Genomic DNA, 23,185 nt, shown 5'->3' on the forward strand with positions numbered 1-23,185 from the left:
ACTTATTTATTTATTTATTTATTTTTTACACCTGTTGTTACACTCTCTAGCACTAAAAAAGTACGAAGGTATGTTTTCAAACTGTAAAAGTTTGGTAAAAGAAGCAGTACCTTTGACGGTCCTGACCACTGAAACCCTAGAAGTTCTTTTCTGAGGGAACCTTAATATCTTAGCATTCAGCGCACTTATCAAGAGGTGTCAAAACATTCAAAAATTATTGACACTCACATTCACATCTTTGGGCAATTTACAGTTTTGTATAATCCAAACATTTCACAGTTTTTGAAGAGAACATTGTAAACGTTCAGAGAATGGTCAGAACTCCTCTTTTCAGATGCCACCATCATACTGAGCAGAATAAGCCATTTTTCCTCAAATGCTTCAAGGCATGAATAATCGGGTGTGACAACAGCTATTGCAATAATATTCTATGTAAAGGTACTTCACCATTCCCATCCAGCCTCTATACTGCTTGTCTTCATTATAGTCGCGGGTGAGCTGGAACCCATGCCAGCTGAATTTGAGGAAGAGGCATGGTACACCCTGCACTGGTTGCCAGTCCATCGCAGGGCACATATAGACAAACTACCATTTATCGTCACATTGACAAACTTTTGGACAATTTAGAATCTTCATTTAACCTAACGTGCATGATTTTGGAATGGAGGAAGCCACAGTACCCGGAGTAAATGCCCCATGGAGGCCCTGAGCTGAGATACAAGCACCTGCCACTCTGATTAAGTGATAATTAGTTCTACACGATTAGCTATGTAGTTATATAGGTAAAATAGGATGTCAGTATATAATGAGAAAAGCATTTGTATTGTCTCTGTGATAATATGACTGTTAGAAGAGAAATTGTTATGCAAAAAAAGCAGCAAATATTTCAGTTTGGTGATCCAACATTTTCTATTTTACATTTAAAAACGCCACTGCAGGTGTCATGAGTGAGTACATACCGTGAACTATGACCTGCATTGTTTTGGTCTGCGTGGAGTCCACGCTTGTGACGTTGCAGGTGTATGGGCCAGTATCTGTAGCAGAGGCGCTCTGGAAGGTCAGGATGTTGACTGCTTCTGTGGCGTGAGACAGTGCCTCTCGATGGTATTTAGTGTCTGCCGAGTTATTGGTCTGATAAGAGGAAACAAGACGGTGAGTTTTGTTAAACATCCTGGAAATTTGGTGATCCGATACGGGACAACCGCATTTCTGGCAACTTCTGCTAACCTGTTTTCCTGGATAGGACCACTCGATGGTCACCCCAGCGTCAAACTCCATCTGCACTGTGCAGTTTAGGGTGAGGGCCTCCCCCGCTATCATCTCCACAGGCTCCTCAGGAAACAGCTTGACATCGTAAACCCGACTTCCTGCCCGGGAAAGACACAGGGAGGGATATAAGGAGGGAGGTCACAGTGACATCGTCAGCACTTTTTCCTTCCTCACGCGACCAAAGGAAATGGCTCTCTTTGGACTACAGGAACCATCCTACTATACACAAGCTCACAGTGTTTCCATTGATGTGTCAAAGTATTGACATTATGAGAATGTTGTGGAGTCTCAATTGAAGATAAAAGAGAAACAGGAAGAAATGCTTGGACAGTGGCCATTATGGTCCTTAGTAATACCATTTGGCGTAAACGTATAGCACTGCTGTTTTTGCAGGTTGTGTGGTTGTTTTAGCAGGCTATAAATGTTACGGCTAAGACTCGCTCCGTGTTCTCTTTCCTGATTCGTGGCTGTTGCTTTTGGCCAGCAGTAGTGGCTAGGATTTTCAGTTCACCCTCGGAAGTGAAAGGTGAACAATTTCGCACAGGCCTCGCAAAGTTCCTTCACAGTGAGAAAAAGACAAATCTCGCATCCCTGTGACGCCCCTCCAAACTAAGATTATAAAGAGAATGTAATTATTAATATTGTGATATAGCGCCAATGCAAAAGGTGGAAATAATGCACGTGGCTCAACATTATAGCCGAATTTGCCATATTTTGTAGAAAGGGTTCCAAACAGACGTCAAGGCGTATTTCACAATTCAAGTTTTTATTATTGACTATAGGGAACAATGCTCGGCAACATTTGGGCAACATCGCTGTGATACATCCTGCAACCAGTAAAGTCTAGCCTTCAAAATAGTGTAAACACGCCAGTAAAATAGCATGGCCACAGGGGGGGGAAAAAAAAAAAAAAAAAAAAGCATTTCTTTTTTTTTTTTTTCCCCCAACAAAACAAGCCTGATGGTCCAGTGCTTGTGGAAGTCTCACTTTCTGCTTGTGTCTCACACTCAGCCTCCTCACTGTCAGCATCTTCGTCTGTCTCTTTCCTGCTCTGTGTCCTCTCTCTGAAATCCATTGTCTCCCAAGTCTGTCTGTGACGCTCTCACCTTGCTTCCCTTCAGCTTCCTCATCATCACAATGTCTGCATCGTGCTTTTATTAGTCTTTATGGTGCAAAAAATGGATGTTGTCATTTTTCTCTTCATTTTGAACTATAGACAAAAAGCAATGGAGACGAACAGCCAACATTTCAGCAACCCAGTCTAGATAAAGTTTAAAATGTATTATAGTTACAGTCGCTACAGTTATGGGCTTGCTTGGTTTTGTGTTGTGGTAACGTTAGCTAGAAGTGGGTTGAATGTGCCCCTCTGACAAAACTCCTAGCCCTGCCCAGGCCCCCTCAATAAGATCAGTCTAGAACATAATTGTGACTTTTTTCCCTTTGTTCTTCTCCTTTTGATTCTGTGCACATAATGGCACACGCAGTGGCATAAAAGAGGGGAGTCGCTTTTGGGGAAATTACATAAAATAAATGGAATTGGCAGCAATAAGTACTAATTGGTATGCACAATGATAGCGTTTTAATTATTCAACAACTGTTCTCATATTTGGTGAACAGTAGTAGAATTGGATCCGTTGTGTTTTTGTAGCTTGATAGCATAAAAAATTAAAATGGTTCCATTGATATGTGACTTATAATAAGTGCTATATTGTTAAGCATTAGACAATTTATTTTGAGGTGGTCCCACTTTACACAATACTGTAGTCTTACACAAGTTGTCATCATAAATAATAATGGCTACATTAGTCTAAACAAGCATTTCCCAAATTTAGGATTGGAACCCAAAACATGTTGCTGATCAATTTGTATTGGGCGGCTTCTCTTCTTTTATCACGAAGCAACTACAATACAAGATACTTGATGAGACATGTTGTATGAAATGAATGTCTCTTTTCATGCTTTATTACAGGTTCATGTCAATAAATCAGAATATTGTAGTGGTAGTAATAGTAGTTCAATTCAATGTCATCCATCCATCCATTTTCTGAGCCGCTTCTCCTCACGAGGGTCGCGGGCGTGCTGGAGCCTATCCCAGCTGTCATCGGGCAGAAGGCGGGGTACACCCTGATCTGGTTGCCAGCCAATCACAGGGCACATAGAAACAAACAACCATTCGCACTCACAGTCATGCCTACGGGCAATTTAGAGTCTCCAATTAAGGCATGTTTTTGGGATGTGGGAGGAAACCGGAGTGCCTGGAGAAAACCCACGCAGGCAAGGGGAGAGCATGCAAATTCCACACAGGCGGGGTTTGGACCCGGGTCCTCAGAACTGTGAGGCTGACACTCTAACCAGTCAGCCACCGTGCCGCAATTCAACGTCAATGTCATATCAAGTGAAAATAAAAATGGTTCCCAAAAATATGTTTCCACGTTTAATAAATCTATATAATTCATGACGCACATTTTGAGTTTAACTTCTAAAGAACGTTTATACAATATTCTGATTTATTAATATACACCCCTACAGCCGTATTTATTTATTTTTTTGTTTGTTTGTTGATGATTTAAGTTTCTACTTGCGGTATTAAGCTGAAAAAAAAGTGTGTGAAATCCTGCTCTGAACAACAGCTACATTAAAAACAAAATTTGTATTCCAACAACACAATAATCACCCTTGCCAACACAGCCCATTGTCCCCATATTCCTATAACAAGCTTTCGGTGACTTTCACCAGGCAGTGGCACATTTTCTGTTGTATCCATTTTATTTCTCCCAAGTTATATTTTATTGTGTGGTATTGACAAAGCCCAATCTAATTTCGTCAGGGTTACAAGTCAAAGGGATTGATTTCATGTCACTAGGACTTTGTACAGTTTAAGTTCTGTGATGATTATTACATATTAGACAGGAAACTTCACTTTTAGTTTTGTTTCTTAGCTCAACTTGACGTATGACGTCTCATGTTGGGTTCTCATTTACAAGATGCAGCAAGACTCCCCACTTTAATTCATCTGACCGACTGTGCACGTGCTTCTCTGCTCCTATCTTGATGAGTGACAAGAGTCCCAATAGGCTCTGCAGTGAGCTGGTTAATGTCCCAAGGTAATTATATATTTTTTCCTGATAGGAAAACGGAGGTGTCTGTTTGACGGAGACATTTGTCTTAAGTGGACAATGCACCCAGCGACTAATTGTGGCACAGTGTCCATTAGATGGTGACTATTTACTGTATGGTACTTTATATACAGAGAACGGTCAACATCAATTTTGCATTTGTACCAGCATTTGAGCTGAATGACCCTAGCTTTGCTTTGTCCCCAACAGTTAATCTTTAGTACATTATTCAAATTCTGCAGGTACTTCCCTTGATGAAAACAACATTCCATAATCCCACACTATTCTCCAAGTAATCACCAGTTATCTTGAATTGGCGCAGCCAGTGCTTAATTCACATGCTCCCCTTCCAAGTCACCCCCGTTCATTGGTATCCCATTGTCTCTTCCATCATGTACACAGCTCCTGGCTGGTTATTTACCTGTAGTGTGGATCAGGTAGTTAGCCGAGTGGTACTCTTTGCCACCGAGGACTGCCACGCAAGAAAACCCAATCAGCATTGGTACGGTGTCAATGATGTGTCTGGGAATGGACCAGCCTCGCTTGTTGTCCCATGTCAGCCCCTTTTTGTCCAGTGGGTTGGGGTACTGAGATCATAGAACCATAACGAGCTATTAAATGCTCTGTCGGCTTTGATTAAAGTAGCAAAATCTGCATCCTTGTACAAACCGCATATAGAGTGACATTGAGGTCTGGCACCGTGACCAGACACGGCACTATGACATCTGTGGAGTAGCGTGTGATAAAAATGGTCTCCAGGTTGTTGTCAATGGCCTCGTCCCTCCTGAGGAAAGGCTGTTCGAGATCTGGGTAGAGATAAAAACAGCAAGTCATAAATGAGTCGCCATCATGGCAGCTGGGATAATGGCAGCCATTACAGTGAGCCAAATATATCGCAGCATCTAAATTACACCAAAGGGCACACTGCACAGGATTGAAATTACTACGATATGCATAAGCCCACTGTCTCCCCCTCACATATTTTGATTAAATCTCCAACACCTTGAATCTCTTCCTTTCGTGACTCGCAGCTAATATGGCAGTAATGCTGTGTCCCCCATTTACTCCACAGCTGTTATTGCTGCAAAAGCTCATATTGCCGCAGCATGAGTGCACACCATCACGCTTATCTCTAACGCTCTGCCGCCAGCGTCATGAGCCGTTGTACGCCAGCCACAGATAATGTATTACGGCTGAAAACGATTTACTATTTTTTCATAACGGTTCCTCTTCTGTTATTGCCGGAAACAAATTTGAAGAGTCAAAGAAGGCGCCTATGAAGGGTTATACATGCAAATAATACACAAGTCTTCAGAGGCAATCACTAAGCTAGAATGTGGAAGAGGGGATGTGAAGAATTTGAGTGAGTGTGGGTGTATGTTGTCCAGGGCAGATAGGTTAAAGGGCCACCGTCTAGCTGGTTAACTGCATCCACATGCGGCCCCATCTCATTCCGCCTCTCACCGGCTTTTAATTGACGGCTGCAGCTTCATCTGTTTCTGATCAGCTCCCCTGGTTAGACGTGTGGAAGCTGTTTTGGCACCTTGTCAGGGGGCATAAACAGACATTTCACATGAGTGGACCTGGCAGTGGGCTTCTTTCATTCATTACCCACTTCATCTATCTTTTCAGTACGAGCAGTACGGCAAGGGAATGTTTTAGCTGACTTCTGACATCAATACAGTTAAAGCTAATATGCTTCAAGATGTTACATCAGATAATCAGACAAATGCCAGATGTCAATGTTCATTCACACTTCTGATAGCTCAAATTAACGCGACGCTGAAAAATTGAAATCATTTCACTGAAGCGTCACATCTGAATTAGTTGCCTTCCAAATAAAAAAAAAAATGTCTTAAGAAATAACTTTTGTGACGTTTTCATTCATTCATTCATCTTCCGTACCGCTTATCCTCACTAGGGTCGCGGGCGTGCTGGAGCCTATCCCAGCAATCTTCGGGCAAGAGCCGGGGTACACCCTGATCGCCAGCCAATCGCAGGGCACATAGAAACAAACAACCATTCGCACTCACATTCACACTCAGTGGGGCCATATAGGCTCAATATCATGTTTGATATGTGAAATAAGAGTGAAACAATGACTGCGATTAGGAGCATTAATATGAACTACTCAAATCTATCTTATCTACAGACGAGAAAATATTATTTTTCTTGTTACCTTGATCGACACAATCGGTCGGACAAGTGTCGCATGATTGCAGACCTTTGAATACCAGATGCAATTTCATGCTAGCAATGTATCGATACAAACTTGCATAGCCAAAACTAATAAGGTGCCCACAAAGTGCAGAGCCACATGGCGCTGACCACAGTTGACAAGTTTGGAGTTAGATCAATTTGGAGATGCATGAATGAATTGGAATATTATGCCAGACAAAGTGAACTCAAGATGGACAAGGTTCTCAGTGAAAGTCATTTTTCACTCATTATCATATCTGACATTTTTGTCTTCTCATTGATTCCAATGAAATTGTCTTGAGGGTGATTAATTTCCAGAAAGCAGAAGCTTTATACCACGTTATTAATAAAATACCAAATAACCTCTCCACTTAATACAAAATGTGAATGGAACTGCCTGAGCTAACCTTTATCAACCACTTTGAATCTCTAATTTCCGAATCGTTAATCCAGATAATCTCAGTGGTCTGCTTGATGCAAAATCAACAACTGCGCTTCTAATAACGCGGATGCAGCGTTGCTATTGAAATGGTATTCAAATGGGAGAAGTGTTTTGGAAGAAGAGCTGATGTTCTTTCTTTTGCCCCTTAACTCCCAACAAAAAAGAGAAACCAAACACCAGGGCAAGATGGTCCAGCCAAAGATCTGCTGACAGTCTTTGGCAGGAGGAGATTTGATTTCTTCAACTAGAGAACAAATTAAGGAGGAACAAGTCACTGCAGCAGCAGTAAAAACAAAATGATTGTTCAAACGCAGGGGAAATTATGTATTTTCTCAACTCATCCTCTTTTTTTCAAACTATACAGTTTATATAATATATGATTTTCTTTTCCCATCTTTTTCCTATTTGGGGTCACCATTTTGGATGAGCATTCTCCCATTTTAAGGCTCATTCCCTTATATGTTTTGGCATAGATTTTATGCATGGATGCCCTTCCTGATTCAAACTACTTATTCGGGTTGGTATGCAAATCTACATACCGTACTTGCAAACCAATAGTTGTGTATTTGTGTCTAGGCGTGGTCGGACTCGCAATCTAAATCCCCAAATTGCTATTAGCACCTCATTCCGCGGAAATTATCCTCTTGGGGGAGACGGCTATGTTCATCTGTGATTCCTTGTGTGTCTTGTAACATACTTGGCCAATAAATCTGTTTCTGATTCATGATAAACTACAAGATTTCGAAGCTACTGTACATCTGCGCATATGTGCATGCGCAGTAAGTCAAAACAAAGGAAGTAAATATGGCGGGGCATCATCTTGTCGTATTAATTAAATTCTGACTGCGTTTTTCTTTTTTTTTTTTTTTTTTTGCCGCACTCGCGAATTAACTCTATTTAGCACCAATTAGTTCGTAGCACTAGTTTCTAAAATGTGTTTCATGAGTGTGGAAGGGTAATTTTAGTCTTAAACTATAGATATACTATAGCAATCGTTAATCACGGATTTTCACTCAGTTTACCACGAAAGACAGGGGTTTACTTTGTTGGGATATGGGTCAATTATGACTGAGCCCTATGAACTCTGCCTAGTAACAAGTGGCCAGCCAAACATGACGTGTTCATGGAAAAGAATAAAACTACTGTTGTCATCTACATAGCTGTGCCAGCTAGACATCGCAAATTTTAATTCGCTGGTGATGTTTGCGAATTAACAAAAAGCACATGAGACAGTACGAGAAAGTATTGTAATTTCCAAGGTATGTACTACAGCTAATGTTGCTTTTCCACACCATAATTGCCGTGCTGTCTTCCATTTGTAGTGGTTGTTTTTCCAAAATACAGTGTTGCCTTGAGATATAAGTTTAATTTGTTCCGTGACCATGCTCGTAACTCAAACACTTGTCTCTCACATAATTTCCATCCACTGAAATTAATGGAAATGCCATTTAATGAATTTAATTAATTAAATCCTTTCCAGCCTCCCTAAAAAAAAAAAATGTGTAATGTAAAAAATAACACTCTATTATATTGACTTTATAAAACATATTCTCATAACATTTAATAATTTAACAATTTAATAGAATGTAAAGCATTTCAATAATTTCATCATCAATGATTAATTTATTGTGATGCCTTCTGGTGTGTGTGATTAGCCACCGGTGGACAGCAGAATACAGTCATGTAGACACAAATGAAGAAGCGTTTCGCAGTTGCCGTAAGTGACTCAGTAAACTGCACTAATATTCGTCGTTTTGTTTCAGTATTGTTATATTGTCTGTCGACACGTGTTGCTGCACCTTTTGTATTCAAATATCTGTTGCTTAAAGGGTTATAACACCGCAACTATTGATGCTATTCGTTAGCCCTTCTACGGCGTTTTACATTGTTATAGCATTAAAATAGGGCAAGGCAAAGTTGTGTAGTTGTTCTAAGTATACAGTGAGAAATTCTCTTAGTTTTATGTTTAGTTTGTCAACCCTGTGACTATCGATGCTATTCGCTAGCCCATACATGGCGATTTGCATTGTGTGTTAGCATTACGCTATCTGACGGCAAAGTTGCGTGGTTGTTTTAAATAGACAATGTGTGATTCTCTTTGTTTTACATTTAGTTTAATTTGGAGTGGCAAAAAACAACTTGAACTCAATTGAAGAATTGTTTTGCACAACTGCTCTTATGAGTTGAGTTGAAGTCACTGCTTCCATAGAGCATTGCGCAGTGTACAGTATGTCAAGTCGCAAGTCAAACAAAAAACACCAGCCGAATGACGACTCTTATCTCTAAAAACTTGCAGGCCTAAGTCGAGTCACTCGTATCTCAAGGCACCATAGTAGCATTAGAAAATGCAAAAGTCTCGTTGCATTGCCTGGGTCCATCGGAACGAGAGATGCTTTTACCTCTACATTGGGGTTAGGTTATTAGGTTAGGTTATTCCTGGAGTGTTGTTGCCCTTTATGTATAATGTGTATACTCAAAAGTAATGACACAGTGACAAGCAGTGGGTTTATGTCACATGTATAGTATAAGCTTGGCCCACTTGGAACTGCTTCTGAACAGGTACCAAAAGTAGCATCAATTGTGAGTAGAAGCTAATTATGTGGAAAAAGGGACTAAGTGGTTGATGGTGAACCATTTTCCCTATCAAAAAATGAATCTGTGCATGCGTGTCTATATTTGCGTGTGCTTGTGTGCGTGACTGCTTGCAGAATGGCGACTCACCCCTGACAAAGACATAAGTGCTAACAGCCGTGGTGCCGTCAATGATGGCCTTTACATCCATGTAGTAGCAACGATAGTAGCCGGTGTCCCGCGCCTGCACTCTGGTAAGGATCAACTTCTTGCAATATGGCCTCCCACGTTGACCTGGACACTCAATGACCAGGACTGCCCTCTCCCCCAGGGGCCTGGCGAGAGGGGCCTGCTGGCCCTGACGCTCACTTCGCTTCTGTCCCACCAGAGATACGTCAGGCCAGGCCCAAGTTAAAATGTGTTGACCCCTGAGGAGAGACCAATAAAGGTCATATTCAAGTTCACTTCAAGGTGAATGTAAAATAGCAATGATGTTAATTTCAACAGCATTGAAGTCTCAGTTGTAAAAGGTCGAAGATTTAAACCTACAGTAGTCGAACTTGTTTGCATGTGTTAGTGGATGCCTGTCGGGTGTGGCCCGTAATTTCCTCTGTGCATCGATCCACACATCCCTGTTTGTTTTATGGCTTAAACTGAGTTACACGAGCACATTTAAACCTGCAGGCACTATGTGAGCTCTCTTTCCACCTACGCATGTCCACATGTGCGGACAGTTCCAAATGATGATGACTGGAAACAACTCTGGAAATGGAGATAAAAGTATACTTTGGGCTATTTTCCAGTCATTGTGTAGGGTCACTTTTTGGATCATTCTTCTTTGTAAAAATGTGAATGACACTGAAGAGTTCCCAGAAGATGCTGACATTTTGCACGAGAAAGACCATATAAGATCCATGCTGGGAAAAGTCTAAAAAATGATTCCAAAGAAGTCAATTTTCAAACTGCTGAAAGAAAACGTGAATGATTGACAGCTTGGCAGCAGAATGCATAGATATCGAATGATGATATATCTGTCCTGTTTTGAGAATTAATTCAAATGTTCGCTGAATTTTAGGTGGAAAAAGTATCTCAGTGTTAACAATGTTTGTTTTTTGTGTCGAGTTTTACTTTCTATTTATGTCATTTTCTTCCTGATGAAAAGTAGACATGTTCATTTGTGCGGACAATGAAAGTGCTATGTTGTCTCAGCATTTCATGCCTTTGCTCGACTGGTTGTCACGGAAGGATGTAATACGTAACCAAATAGCACCTCCAGTTACAATGCTTTCAAGGCTGGATTCTATATGAGGTACTAGGTGTTTAAAAAAAAAAGCTCGACAAAAACATTGTGAAAATTGCGTGCCTTGAATAATACATTGTAGCTCTGGGGATTGTTGTGAAGTCAAAGTCTGATTTAGCCGTCATACAACCAAAACAATTCGTACACAAATACTGTTGCTGCCAAAGCACAGCACACGCTTACCTGCATGTGATGGTGAGTGTTTGATGGACCGGAATCACGAGGTCGTCTCTGGAGCTGTCAAGAATGGGCGGCGTCATAGAAAAGCCGATCACTAGACCTGCGGGAAGGCACAAGAAACCTCTGTTGGATTCATGTCTCCTAGATATAGGATCAACTGTTTTAATGGAACTGCTGCAATGCTGTCAAATGTCAGACACACTTCAGAAACCTGTGAGCTGACCTGACAGCAGCCCAGATGGCAAGTTGTACAATTACATTTACAAGCTATGAGGAAATTTAGGGTTAATGGTTTCCGGGCTTTCGCATTTAGAAACAGCCCGACAGACAAACCGTAGGTCATTCAGGAGGTCATGCAACACTCCTGACTTCTTTTCCTTGAAAAGATCCCACAGACCATTTTGCATCGGTAATGTCAGTCATCCGGTCTGTAGGAACTTGGACTTTGGGATTGCAGGGTCACGCGAGTGAAAAAAGCGAGTGCAAAATGCAAAGTGTACGAAAGCTCCCACAAAGACAGCATGGATACACTAACTGAATTAGTGGCTCACCCGGCACATACATCACCAATACATCACAAATACCGCTCAGACCACCACGTCGACGTCACTGAGCAGTCAAGTATGTGATGGTTATCAGAAGTTAACTCTGTTAGCAAATCCTAATGTGTGTATCTAATCAAATTCAAAGCAGCTCTGATTACCTTCTGGCTTTTACATAGTGTTTTAGACAGTGTAGTCTGGCTGTGGTTTAAAAGTGGCAGATTTTAACCCAACCTAGCATAGTCTTTGTCACTAGCTGCATAAATTTCAATAAAAAATCGTGACATGTAAATTCAAGTACAGCCAATAAAGGACTCCACTTCTGCATGAAAATCATTCAATTGCAAAAATATCATGAATCACACGCCTATGCAAACTCATTCTACCAACAAATACGCTCCACAAAGAAGAAAGAACGTTCTCCAACGTTTTGTGCACAAAAACCTGTAGAAACTCTTCATCCTCAATGTCACATCATCATATTGTTGAAAAAACATTAAATTCTTTTTCTTTTGTCTGGTCAAAAGTAAAGAAGCCTTGTAACTATTTCAAATAGTAAGTGATGTAGGTCCTGTACCTCTGTACCGGTACATGGAGTAATTCCATATCTCCAGCAGTTTCACATTGAACCCAAGGATGGCTTCATTTGTGCCTTATTCCGAACAAAAAAAACCTAATTATACCAGTGGTGTCAAATGTACGGCCCAATGGCTACAACCAGCCCATCAAGGGGTCCAATACGGCCCGTGGGGATGAAAAACATCAACTGCAATTTTTCAATTAAAGCAACTTGTGGCTTATTTTGTCCACTGGATGGTGCACTGATTAAATGACCCTTTTCCACTTAAATGATGTTCTGAAATTGGCTGTTACACAGAATTTGATGCCTGAAATTGATGCACTTGTGAAGACTAAAAGATGCCACGTTTCAGGAGCAAAGTAAGTGTACTTTATATCAGATGCTCTGCTACCTTTGCACTGTAAACAATACAGTTCTGTGAAAATGAATACCTGTGTTGCATAAATCAAGTTGAAACTCTCTGATACATTTACTTTGTGAAAGTAGCCCTCATTTTGTAAAAAGAGATGGAGATGCATCCTGAAGGCTAAGAATTATTTGTGCCCAATCCTATCTAATGCCCCTCCCTCTCACACTGCTGTCTCCTTGTCAACGAAATCAGGGCTCCACTGCCAAATAATGCAAAAAATAAAATAAAATAAGTAAACAAACAGAAAACAGAAAGAAGGTCCGACAGGAACATAGTCGGACAGTACTTAAAATCAAAGTCACTGTTATTCTTATTAAGACAGTATGCCATTTGCTCGTTGGTTTATTAATACAAGAAAAATTGTATGTGCTGTATAAACCCTGAATTTAAAAAATGTGAGGCAGAAGTGGTCAGCGCTATTACACCGTGCTGCCCTAGCACTGTTCCACCCGTGTGGTCGAGTCCTGTGAGTCTATCCCTAAAATCCTGTTATTCACCACAAACATGCTTACCAACAAATAGACAAAAAAAAATACAAATACGCCTCTCCATTTTTTCTCACTTTTATTAGAGGAATTCGTTATCTCTTTTTGCTGGTTCAGTCACAATGAAGCCATTTCTGCCACCCCAACCCTAGAATTAGAATTGGTAACATCCCTTTGTTTTACATTATCATCCCTCAACCAGGACATTCATCGGATGGGCAAATCAACATGAATATAGACCCCTTTATTTATTTATTTTTTTACTTTTGTCAACCTTGGCGGTTGCCATTGTGTTTAGTTATTCAAGTACCAGGTTGTTTGGCTTTAAAAAAAACATTAAAAATCACCTCCATGCGATTGCTCCTCCCACCAGTTATCGATGATTACCGGCACTTTTATAAAAATAAATAACCAAAATAGCTTTAAATTAATCCAAAGTCTCTCGGATATACTGCATACTATCATGAAGTGATGGCTACAGAAATAAGAGTAGTGTACCTGTATCCATGTACAATCCAGACTGATGTGGGGTTAATCATTGGACTCAGATGTTGTTGTTAGTGTCTTTTGTTTCCTTAAACCAAAAAAGGTACGTTGACAAACTGTCAAAGTCATGCGCCAGTGATATTAAACATTAGCACCCCAGTAGCCAGCCACAGTACCCTGAAAGGTACTTTTAGTTAAGACTTTTGTCCATGACCAAGATTGATGGCATTTGGTGTTGCTATAAAAAAAAAAAAAAAACATATCCAAAATGTAAAATACATACTGAATACAAATAAAAAGGTGGACAGTGGTCACTGAAATTACGTGAAACTGATGATAATTTGTCAAAATACAAATTAACAAACCACAAAGCTTGTGGGAGATGTTTCCAGACACAAAATTGAAGCATAGATAAAATGAACCCTGCCCCAAATCTCAACTATTAAGGTATTCCAGGAGTCCAATGTGCTACCCAGTGTCAGAAAACTTCCTTCAACAGACTAATGACTCAAAGCAAATAAGTAAAAATGCCAAACCCTGCCATATGGCTAGAATCAAAACACTGGCCTGTTCTGAAGATAAATCCTACTGAACATCTGTGGAAGATCAGAATCAGAATCAGAATCAGAATCATCTTTATTTGCCAAGTATGTCCAAAACACACAAGGAATTTGTCTCCGGTAGTTGGAGCCGCTCTAGTACAACAAACAGTCAATTTACAGAACACTTTGGGGACATAAAGACATTGACAAAAAACAATTGTGCAAAAAGATGCAGAGTCCTCTAGCACTTAGAGCAGTTCGAACGACTAATATTGCAATAGTCCGGTGCAATGACCATTGTGCAAAGGGCGCTGAGACTTCAAGGAGTGTATGCGGTTTAAAGTGACGAGTAGTGCGATCATCTGGGACAATGTCGGTTGTGCAAATGTTACAGATACTCCTCAATCAGTGTGCAAATGGAGCAGATGCCACTGGCATGAGTGGCCAGTATATGCAAATAGTGCAGCATGGCGAGACAACTACAGTGAGTGCACAAGTAATACATAATTGGCCCCACAGAAATGTGACAACGAACTCAAGTCAAAAAATTGCCAGCTTGTTGTAATGGAATTATAGGTTAGAAGATGGATGGATGGAAGATGTTGAATTATATACTCTGGAGAAGGCACCCTTCAAACTTGAGACAGCTGGAGCAGTTCGCTCAGAAGGAGTGGTCCAAAATACAAGTCAACAGGTGCACAAGTCTCTCTGAGAGTTACAGAAATAAATTGATTACAGTGACTGCGTAAAACGGTTGTGCAAAAAAATATTAACTCGAGGGTACAATCATTTTTCAGTCCAGTTTCATGAGTTTGTTTTTTAAAAAATAATTATGTTGGGCCTGAAAAAAAGCAATGCCTGATTTACATTTGTTCATCCATTTACATTTTCAACACCGCTTATCCTGGTTAGGGTTGCGGGGCGCTGGAGCCTATCCCAGCTGACTGGGAGGCGGACTACACCCTGAACTTGCACCGGACTATTGCAATATTAGTCATTCAAACGGCTCTCATTGCTAGAGAACTCTGCATCTTTTTGCACAATTGGCAAAAAATAAATAAATACATTTGTACCGGCATTACCAGATAACTAGCAACCCTTTATTGCTCAGCGACTGTTTTTCTCAATGTCTTTATGTCTCAAAAGTGTTCTCTGTCAATTGACTGTCTGTTGTCGTACTAGAGCGGCTCCATCTACAGGAGACAAATTCCTTGTGTGTTTTTTGGACATACATGGCAAATAAAGATGATTCCGATTGTGTAATACAAACCCCAATACCAATGGACTTGAAATGTTGTGTAAAACGTCCTTTACACAGTGGTGCCGGTTTTTAATACAGTGTTGCCTGAGGCATCGAAGGTCACGGGCATTCAATATTGTTTTTCGGTCTTGCCGCTTGCTTGCAGAGATTTCTCCAGATTGTCTGAATCTTTTGATATTGTGGAGCGTGGATGATGAAGATGATGATGAATTGTATGTTGAGAATCCTTGTTCTTAAACTGTTGGACGATTTGCTCATGCAGTTGTTCACAGAGTGATGAACCTCGCCCCACTCTTGCTTGTGAAAAACTGACCCTTTCGGGGATGCTCCTTTTATACCAAATCATGACACTCACCTGTTTCTAATTAACCTGTTTACCTGTGGAATGTTGCAAACGGGTGTTTTTTTTTTAGCATTCCTCAACTTCCAAGTCTTTTGTTGCTCCTATCTCAGCTTTTTGAAACATCAAATTCAAAATGAGGGAATATTTGCAAAAAAAAAAAAAGGTTAATCAGTTGGAAGAGTAAATATCAAATCATTGTAATCAGTTTTTATTTACGTTTTACACAACATCCCAACTTCATTGGAATTAGGGTTTGTATTTCTGAGTAAATTCCAATGTACATACACAAATGTTGACATTATTATTCATTCTGGAAGACGTTTACCGTGTGATAAGCCTCCAACGTGACAGTTTTTGATTGTTGCTTGCCATCCCAATCAGTTGTGAGATCATCTACTGACAGACAGGATGCAAATTCTGAGCCTGTTTTTAATGCCATGACCGACTCGCATGCTCTCAAAAGCCCAACATCAGGTCATGAACACAAAAGCAAAGACGCGCTTGTTCAGCCTTCAGCTTCTGTTATTCAAAATTAGTCTTATAGCAGTCACAGCAGAAGGGAAAAACAGCATCACAAACACATTGTAAAAACTCCCTTCCTCAGGTGTAGTATTTAGCGTATCATTTGAATATGTGCACTTCTCACATAGTCGACTTCCGGTGTGGCTTTGAGGTGAATTTGAGAAAACAGACTTTGCATAAAATTAAATGAATATGAGGTAATTTTTTGTAGCTCTGTTATAAACTTCTAATGGACGTTCTGCAAAATCATAATGTGTAGGGTTGAATGTGGCCCGAATCTGATACTCACTAAGACTTTTTTTTTTTTTTTAATGCTCGCTGGAAAGAAGGCAGTGTAAGACTCCTCCCATGATGTAAGTTTCTCCCATATGACGTCAGGCTTTTAGTTACGTGGTGTGGAAAAATGCATAATGCCATTAATAATATCTTTCATCAAATATGATTTAACCCTCACCAAACCTCATTGTTGAGTAATTTGAAGCCAGAGTATATCAAGTTACTCGACTTTTCGTGTTAATGAACATTTTGAACATAGTGACCTTTCCTGGTTTTTAAATGAATGACACTTGCATGTAAATGTTGTATTTTGCTAGATAAATGCGTGCAAGCTTGTTTTTGCAGGGACAATTTCAGTCGGTGGAGTGCCAAAATATTTAAGCGCTTTAATAAGAAATGTTTGGTTTATCATTCTCAATAAATCATGAATTCATCAAAATGTGTTATTGTTTAACCACTGACTGTACATGATTTACTGTACAAGACCAAACATTGTCGATTTAATTAACTTACAGACTTGATGTAAAAGTCATAACTTAATTTTGGTCCTCATCACATAAAGAATGATGTAATAATTTAGTGATTAATTGATTTTATGATTGAACGTCATAATGTTACTCATAATGCTATTAACGTTTGAGGTCACCAAAATGTGTAAAGAGAGGTGAATATATCAACTGACAGGAATAGAATGATAGGTGTAGTCTCTCGCTATCACAAATGTTTATGTTTACTGTCGACGTTACTGTCAATAAATCTGTGAATTCTGAACTGATGATCACTGTTGATAGTTTCTGATTAACTAGGTTCATTCATTTACAGCTAATCGGCCAAACTCACACATTCTCCTCAATGAATACCAATAAGTAACACTTTTATCATATAAAAACTCTCGAGTTTTGCATACAAAGGGCTCTCTTTTCGTGACCGGCATAAATGCGGCGCGGCAGGCAACGTAAATATGCATGGAGGCGGGTCAGTTTTTTTTGTATTTTGCAGACACATGCAAGCTGGCGTATTTAAAAGAGGGATGTCTGTGCAGTTGTGGCAGTGAGCACGCCAATCAAAGCGGCTCCTCTCATTCCCTTTGAATGCCGCCGGGGGCGCACTCACAATCTCGCATGGAGACATCTCTGTGCGGAAGATGACATGGCGTAATTGCAGTGATCCACGCATTGCCATTGCTCTTGGCAAGTGTGTCAACATACAACATGAGCGGGTACCCTTATTAAATACAGAATAAGCTAGTGATAATCGCTAGCGACTTAAATAAATCGGTGGACTCCATGTATCTATCCCCACCCCGATTGTTTGTGTCCTCTACCTGCATAGCTGTGTGCCAGACAGTGGGATGAGGATGGTGATGATGGGAGGATGATGATATATGTCTGACATTCACAACACGTCTGCCGGGCTTGCGTATCTGTCTGCCTGTGCCCTGATCAAATTCACCAAAATCGAATTACACCAGCTGTCTAGTGTACTGCGGCGGACTTAGATGCAACCCCAGCATATGTAGATCTAGACTGACTTTCTGCCACCAAATTGTCACTTTGCTGGGCACGTGTCAAGGAACACACCTTCGCTGCGCCGAAACGCTCAGCTTGCCGCAGACACACGCAGCCTTGCAATTGCTCGAAAATCAAGATAAGCAAGAAGGTCCGTCCTGCCGCAAATGCGCCATCTATAAAAACAAAGCTCTTCGTCTCTGAGACATATACAGGTGTATACAGTAGATCCTGCCTCTCATCTGAAACGCAGATGACTAAGTTTGCAACGGAAAACTTTGGCCCTGATCCAGTCATTGACTTGCGGAAGCAAACAGTTTTAGGTTGAACAATGAAGGAAGGACCAGGCCTAATAAATCTGCTATTTGCCCAAAAAACAAAAAAGGACAGTCAGGATGATAGCGGGTGCAGGTAGCAGAACATTAAGTTTTAAAACACTGTGGCGATAAATTGATGTCAATGTTCGAAAAGATGTATTTTAATTCATTTTTTAATCTTTAAAGAGAAGTCTTTTGTTGAATCAGTTTTCAGTACTTTAGGAGCAGTCATTTCATTGGTAGGTCAAAGTCCATGAAACTTGACCAAAAGCAATTGTTTTGTTTTACCAATTGTTAAACTTGTTAATGTGAATGTTTTTCTGTTTTGTCCATCCACTGTTGAGACAAAAAAAAAAAAAAAATAGCCCTATTGCGAAATGTATGAGGACAATGACGCCATTTCTGGATTTGCCGCTATTTTATTTTGAAGTGGAAAAACATACTGCTCCTAACAATGTAGAGTAGAACTGATACTGTGTTGCAGAGAAGTGGAGAAGCCAGGAAATTGGGTAACTCTTTTTCATAACTAGCTGTCTATCGGCTAGCTATCGGTTGAGCTTGAGCCGACTGCAGCTGACTTTGGGCGACTGGACTGGTCAGCAGTCAATCTAGGCCATGTAAACAAAAAAACATTCACAGCTACAGTATGGACAATTCGGAGTCTTCAATAAACCTAACATGCATGTTCATGGAGTGTGGGAGGAAGCTGAAATACTTAAAGAAAACCCACACAAACACGGGGGGTAACATGCAAACTGCACAGGAGGGCCTGAGCCACGATTTGAACCTAGAACCTCCACCTTGCTTCTCCATTTTTTAAGTATTTAAGTGAAAAATGTCAGTACCATATATGAAATTGAACTTTGTCTTCACAGTGGCTTTAAACTAAATTACACTTCACCGGAACTAATGATTCCTTACTGTTGCTTTAGCAAAGCTTTAGAAAGGAGATCAGGCCCAGGACTGGAACTGAGCTGGCCAATTTGAAGAAGCACACAAAAGGAAGTATTTGGCAAAGTGATGAAATAGATCGAGAAACTTTTTTTTTTTTTTTTTACCATGAAATGCATTGAATAAATCTGTATATAGAGGTTGACTATGACAGTGTTTGTGTGGTTATTTTTCCAATGAAAACCATTCCAACTGACCATTGATTGTATCTGCATTTTCAGAGAACTTTCTGCAGAACATCACAGCACAGCATATTCCAGGAGGATTACCTAAAAACTGTATAGCGGCTGGCTTGTTGACAACCATGTTATTAATTGAACATGTGGCAGGGGGCCAATAAATAAAAAAAAAAGGTTCATGCTCTCATTTTCCATGCATTACTGGAGCTGGTACAGAGATAAGCATGCAGTCTTTCACATGCTATGATCGGTACACACTCTAAAGTATGATTAAATCACATCTGGCAGAAAAAAAGTAAAAGCTCACTTAGTATTTCTTTGCGAAATCCAGACATTTCTCCTGAGATATGCAGCGTATGTGCTCTTATGAAAAGCCATTCTCACTGTGGAAGTAATGTGCATGTAGCTTTCACCAGCTTTCCCAAGCAAATACAAAAAACCCTGAATGGCCTATAAAACTTTTCAGGCTGAAGTAAAAGCGAGAATAACATTATTATAGTACGTCTCCAAAGCCTGATACAAGAAAGCTTTTCTACCATGTGGAGAAATTAGTCCTTAGAACTACAGCAAAAGTTTAGGTCTTTAAATATGGTGCATTACAAACCATATTTAATGCTACATAAGAGATTTTCTTTAACTTATAATATATATCATATATTGGTTTACTAGGCAGCATAGTTTTATAGTGGTTAGCACATCTGCCTCACAGTTCTGAGGTTCTGTATCTGAATCTTTGCTCCTTCCTATGTGACTTGCTGCCTGAACCACAGAGCAAAAAGTAGAATAATAGTCCTGCCTGCAAGAGCAAGGAGAGCAATTCACCCTCCCAAAGTACTGAAACAATAACAATTGATGGAATTTAAAATGATAGCAGAAGTCATTTTTGTACATCTGGAGTGAGAGGCTTTACCAACAGGATGAAGTGTCTCTTATGCCCACCTAAAGTGACAGTACAGTATTACTGGCATTCAAAAACTACCCAAAAAGAGCACATCGGGGTCAGTTCAATTATTTGGTATTAATCCAATGAAATCAGAATGTCAGTGTTGTTTTAGTTAACAGCCAGCTGTTAGCCAACACATATCTTTAACTTAACCACTGAAGTAAACGAAATAAAATTAAAATAAGGTGGCACGGTGGATGACTGGTTAGCACATCTGCCTCACAGTTCAAATCCCCGCCTGTGTGGAGTTTGGATGTTTTCTCCGGGCACTCCGGTTTCCTCCCACATCCCCAAAAAATGCATGGTAGGTTGATTGAAGACTCTAAATTGCCCTTAAGTGTGAATGTGTGCGCAAATGTTTGTTTGTTTATATGTTCAGTTCAGGGTGTGCCCCCCCCCACGGCCCTGCCTGTGAGCATTTTGCATGTTCTCCCCGTGCCTGCGTGGGTTTTCTCCGGGCACTCCGGTTTCCTCCCACATCCCAAAAGCCCTGCGATTGGCTGGCAACCAGTTCAGGGTGTACCCCGCCTCCTGCTCGATGATAGCTGGGATAGGCTCCAGCACTCCTGCGACCCTTGTGAGGATAAGCGGCTCAGAAAATGGATGGATGGATTATATCAGTGGCATAAAAAAAAAATACATCAACGATACTATCGTTTATTGTGATAGTTTTTGGTAAAATATATTGTCTTTAAAAAATGTGCTATTGTGGAAGGTTGAAACATAATACAGTATATTAAGAGAGAGCAAGAGCAATGGATAACACAAAACATTTGTACAAATTGTACAAATAAAAATCTGCAATATAGCGGGACTGCGAAGCAACTGCCGTCATATAGCAGAAGATTACTGTATCTGTACTCCATGATAATAAGTTCCAGGGACTCATTGTTCTAGGGCGCGAACTCATTGTTTCCAGAAATATGTATCCTGGGACTCACATGCTCTCAAGTGTAAAATGATCTATGTAATGGTGAGCTATGGTAGTACAATAGCCCATCCAGAGGAGAAAAATCAAGATACCGATTACAGAACTGCATTTTTTACAGTGTCTTCCAGTTAACCTTAAAGAAACAAACGCCTTTGAAACTTTGGAACTATGGAATGCTATAAAAAAATATATATATAAATCGATCCATCCTCTGTAACGCTTATCCTTACCAGGGTCACGAGTGTGCTGGAGCCTATCCCTGCTGACTTTGAGCGAACTGGTGAACTGGTCGCCACCCAATCGCAGCTGTCTTCGAAATTATTATTTCATTTCTTACTCCTGCTAAGATGAAAACACATACAGTATGTAAAATACAAGTGCAAATATTATCTTATAATAGCCTTGCTAGGCTACATAACGTTTTTGTTGCCTGCTGGCGAGCCATATCGTATTCAAAGTACGTGAACATACCTCAAGCAAGCCTTAAACAAACGTCTTCTCCTGTCCTGAGCATCGGTGACCACCAACACACATTTTTCCCCATTTTGTCCTTTTTTTACCATCGGCGCGGTCCACTCTTGCTGTCGTTGCCACGGTAACGAGTATTTGAGTTGACAAGATAAAGCCCAATGATCGTAAAAAACGGGATGCGGTGGTATCGGAATACAAGATTTTATTGTAGTAGTCTGACATAGGGCAATCTTGAAAGAGCAAATTTGTCTTGTCGTCATTACGTGTTTTCCGTCTCAGACGTGACGCGACAAGGCTAAAAAACAAACTAGCTTTTGGATTCAAATATACTGTGCACGCGGCGATGCGGAGTAAATGTGTTTTGCGGAGTTGATCGGATCGGCAAACTATGACATTAAAGCCGATCAGCATAAATTGCTAAATATCAGCCGATACCGATCCGCGCGATAAAACCGGTGTAAAGTCTAACGAATACGAGGCGAGCGTCATCAAAGGTGCACATGAAGGGAAATAATCCTTCTCTTCGTGGGAACAGAGGAAGGCATATTAAAGCTTGTGTGAAAACCAGCGCCATGTTTTTCATTACGAGCAAATTTCCTGTTTTCTTTATCACAGTCACTCGTCTCCCACTTCCCTTTTTCACGGACAGTGAAGGAGATGTTGCTGCTCGTGTTTCCTTGCTCCTCCGTAGTTTGGTCCCTGAGCACTCATACGACAGGAACAGGAAAAGCGCAACATCGTGTAAACAAACAACTATAAAGGCTGCATCATGGGAGTCATTAAGGGATATTTTTATATTGATGTTTTAGCGGGTTGCTGTACAACACTGCAATTATTCCGAGATTGACACGTTTGGCTCTTGCTCATGTATCTTATTGAAGGCGTACACTGAGAATGAGAAAACGCTAAATGGATTTTCTAACATATTTCCCAGAGAGCAGTACAACACTGACAAGGAGTGCTACACATTCATTTTAGTGATGAATTGCTACACATTCATTTTAGTGATGAGAAATCTGGCAAAGGGCCAAAGCTGGGGCACTCTACACGTCCGGCGAAGGACTGGAGGCCATGTAGGCCACGGAGCAGACCCGCTCTCTGGATGTGGAGTCACCCAGCCTCGGGCTGTGACATACTCCCTCTCACTCCCAAAAAAGAAAGGGTGCACTTCCTCCATCATTTGGACACAAGGCCGGGCGGAGCAAGGCGACGGCCTGACTGGCAGTTAGGCTTTGATTTCATTGTTTGCGTGAAGGGGGATGACATCCACTATGTCGCTGTCCTCTCTACTATTGGGGCAGTTTGGTCTTTCCAACATCCTGCCATGGGAAGGGTACCAACTAAAGGATGCGGCGACAAGCC

General features: G+C 40.6%; 1 protein-coding gene across 1 annotated transcript in view; it reads right to left on the reverse strand.

Moving 5' to 3' along the window:
- Positions 1-23,185, reverse strand: part of flt4 (fms related receptor tyrosine kinase 4) — a 53,155-nt gene that overhangs the window by 23,777 nt on the left and 6,193 nt on the right. The window contains 6 exon segments of the mRNA XM_061686291.1: positions 960-1,131; positions 1,228-1,367; positions 4,807-4,972; positions 5,055-5,191; positions 9,748-10,025; positions 11,081-11,177. Coding sequence (XP_061542275.1) covers positions 960-1,131; positions 1,228-1,367; positions 4,807-4,972; positions 5,055-5,191; positions 9,748-10,025; positions 11,081-11,177 — 990 coding nt within the window.

This window comes from Phycodurus eques, chromosome 9 (genome assembly GCF_024500275.1).
Source record: "Phycodurus eques isolate BA_2022a chromosome 9, UOR_Pequ_1.1, whole genome shotgun sequence".
Taxonomy (NCBI): Eukaryota; Metazoa; Chordata; class Actinopteri; order Syngnathiformes; family Syngnathidae; genus Phycodurus; species Phycodurus eques.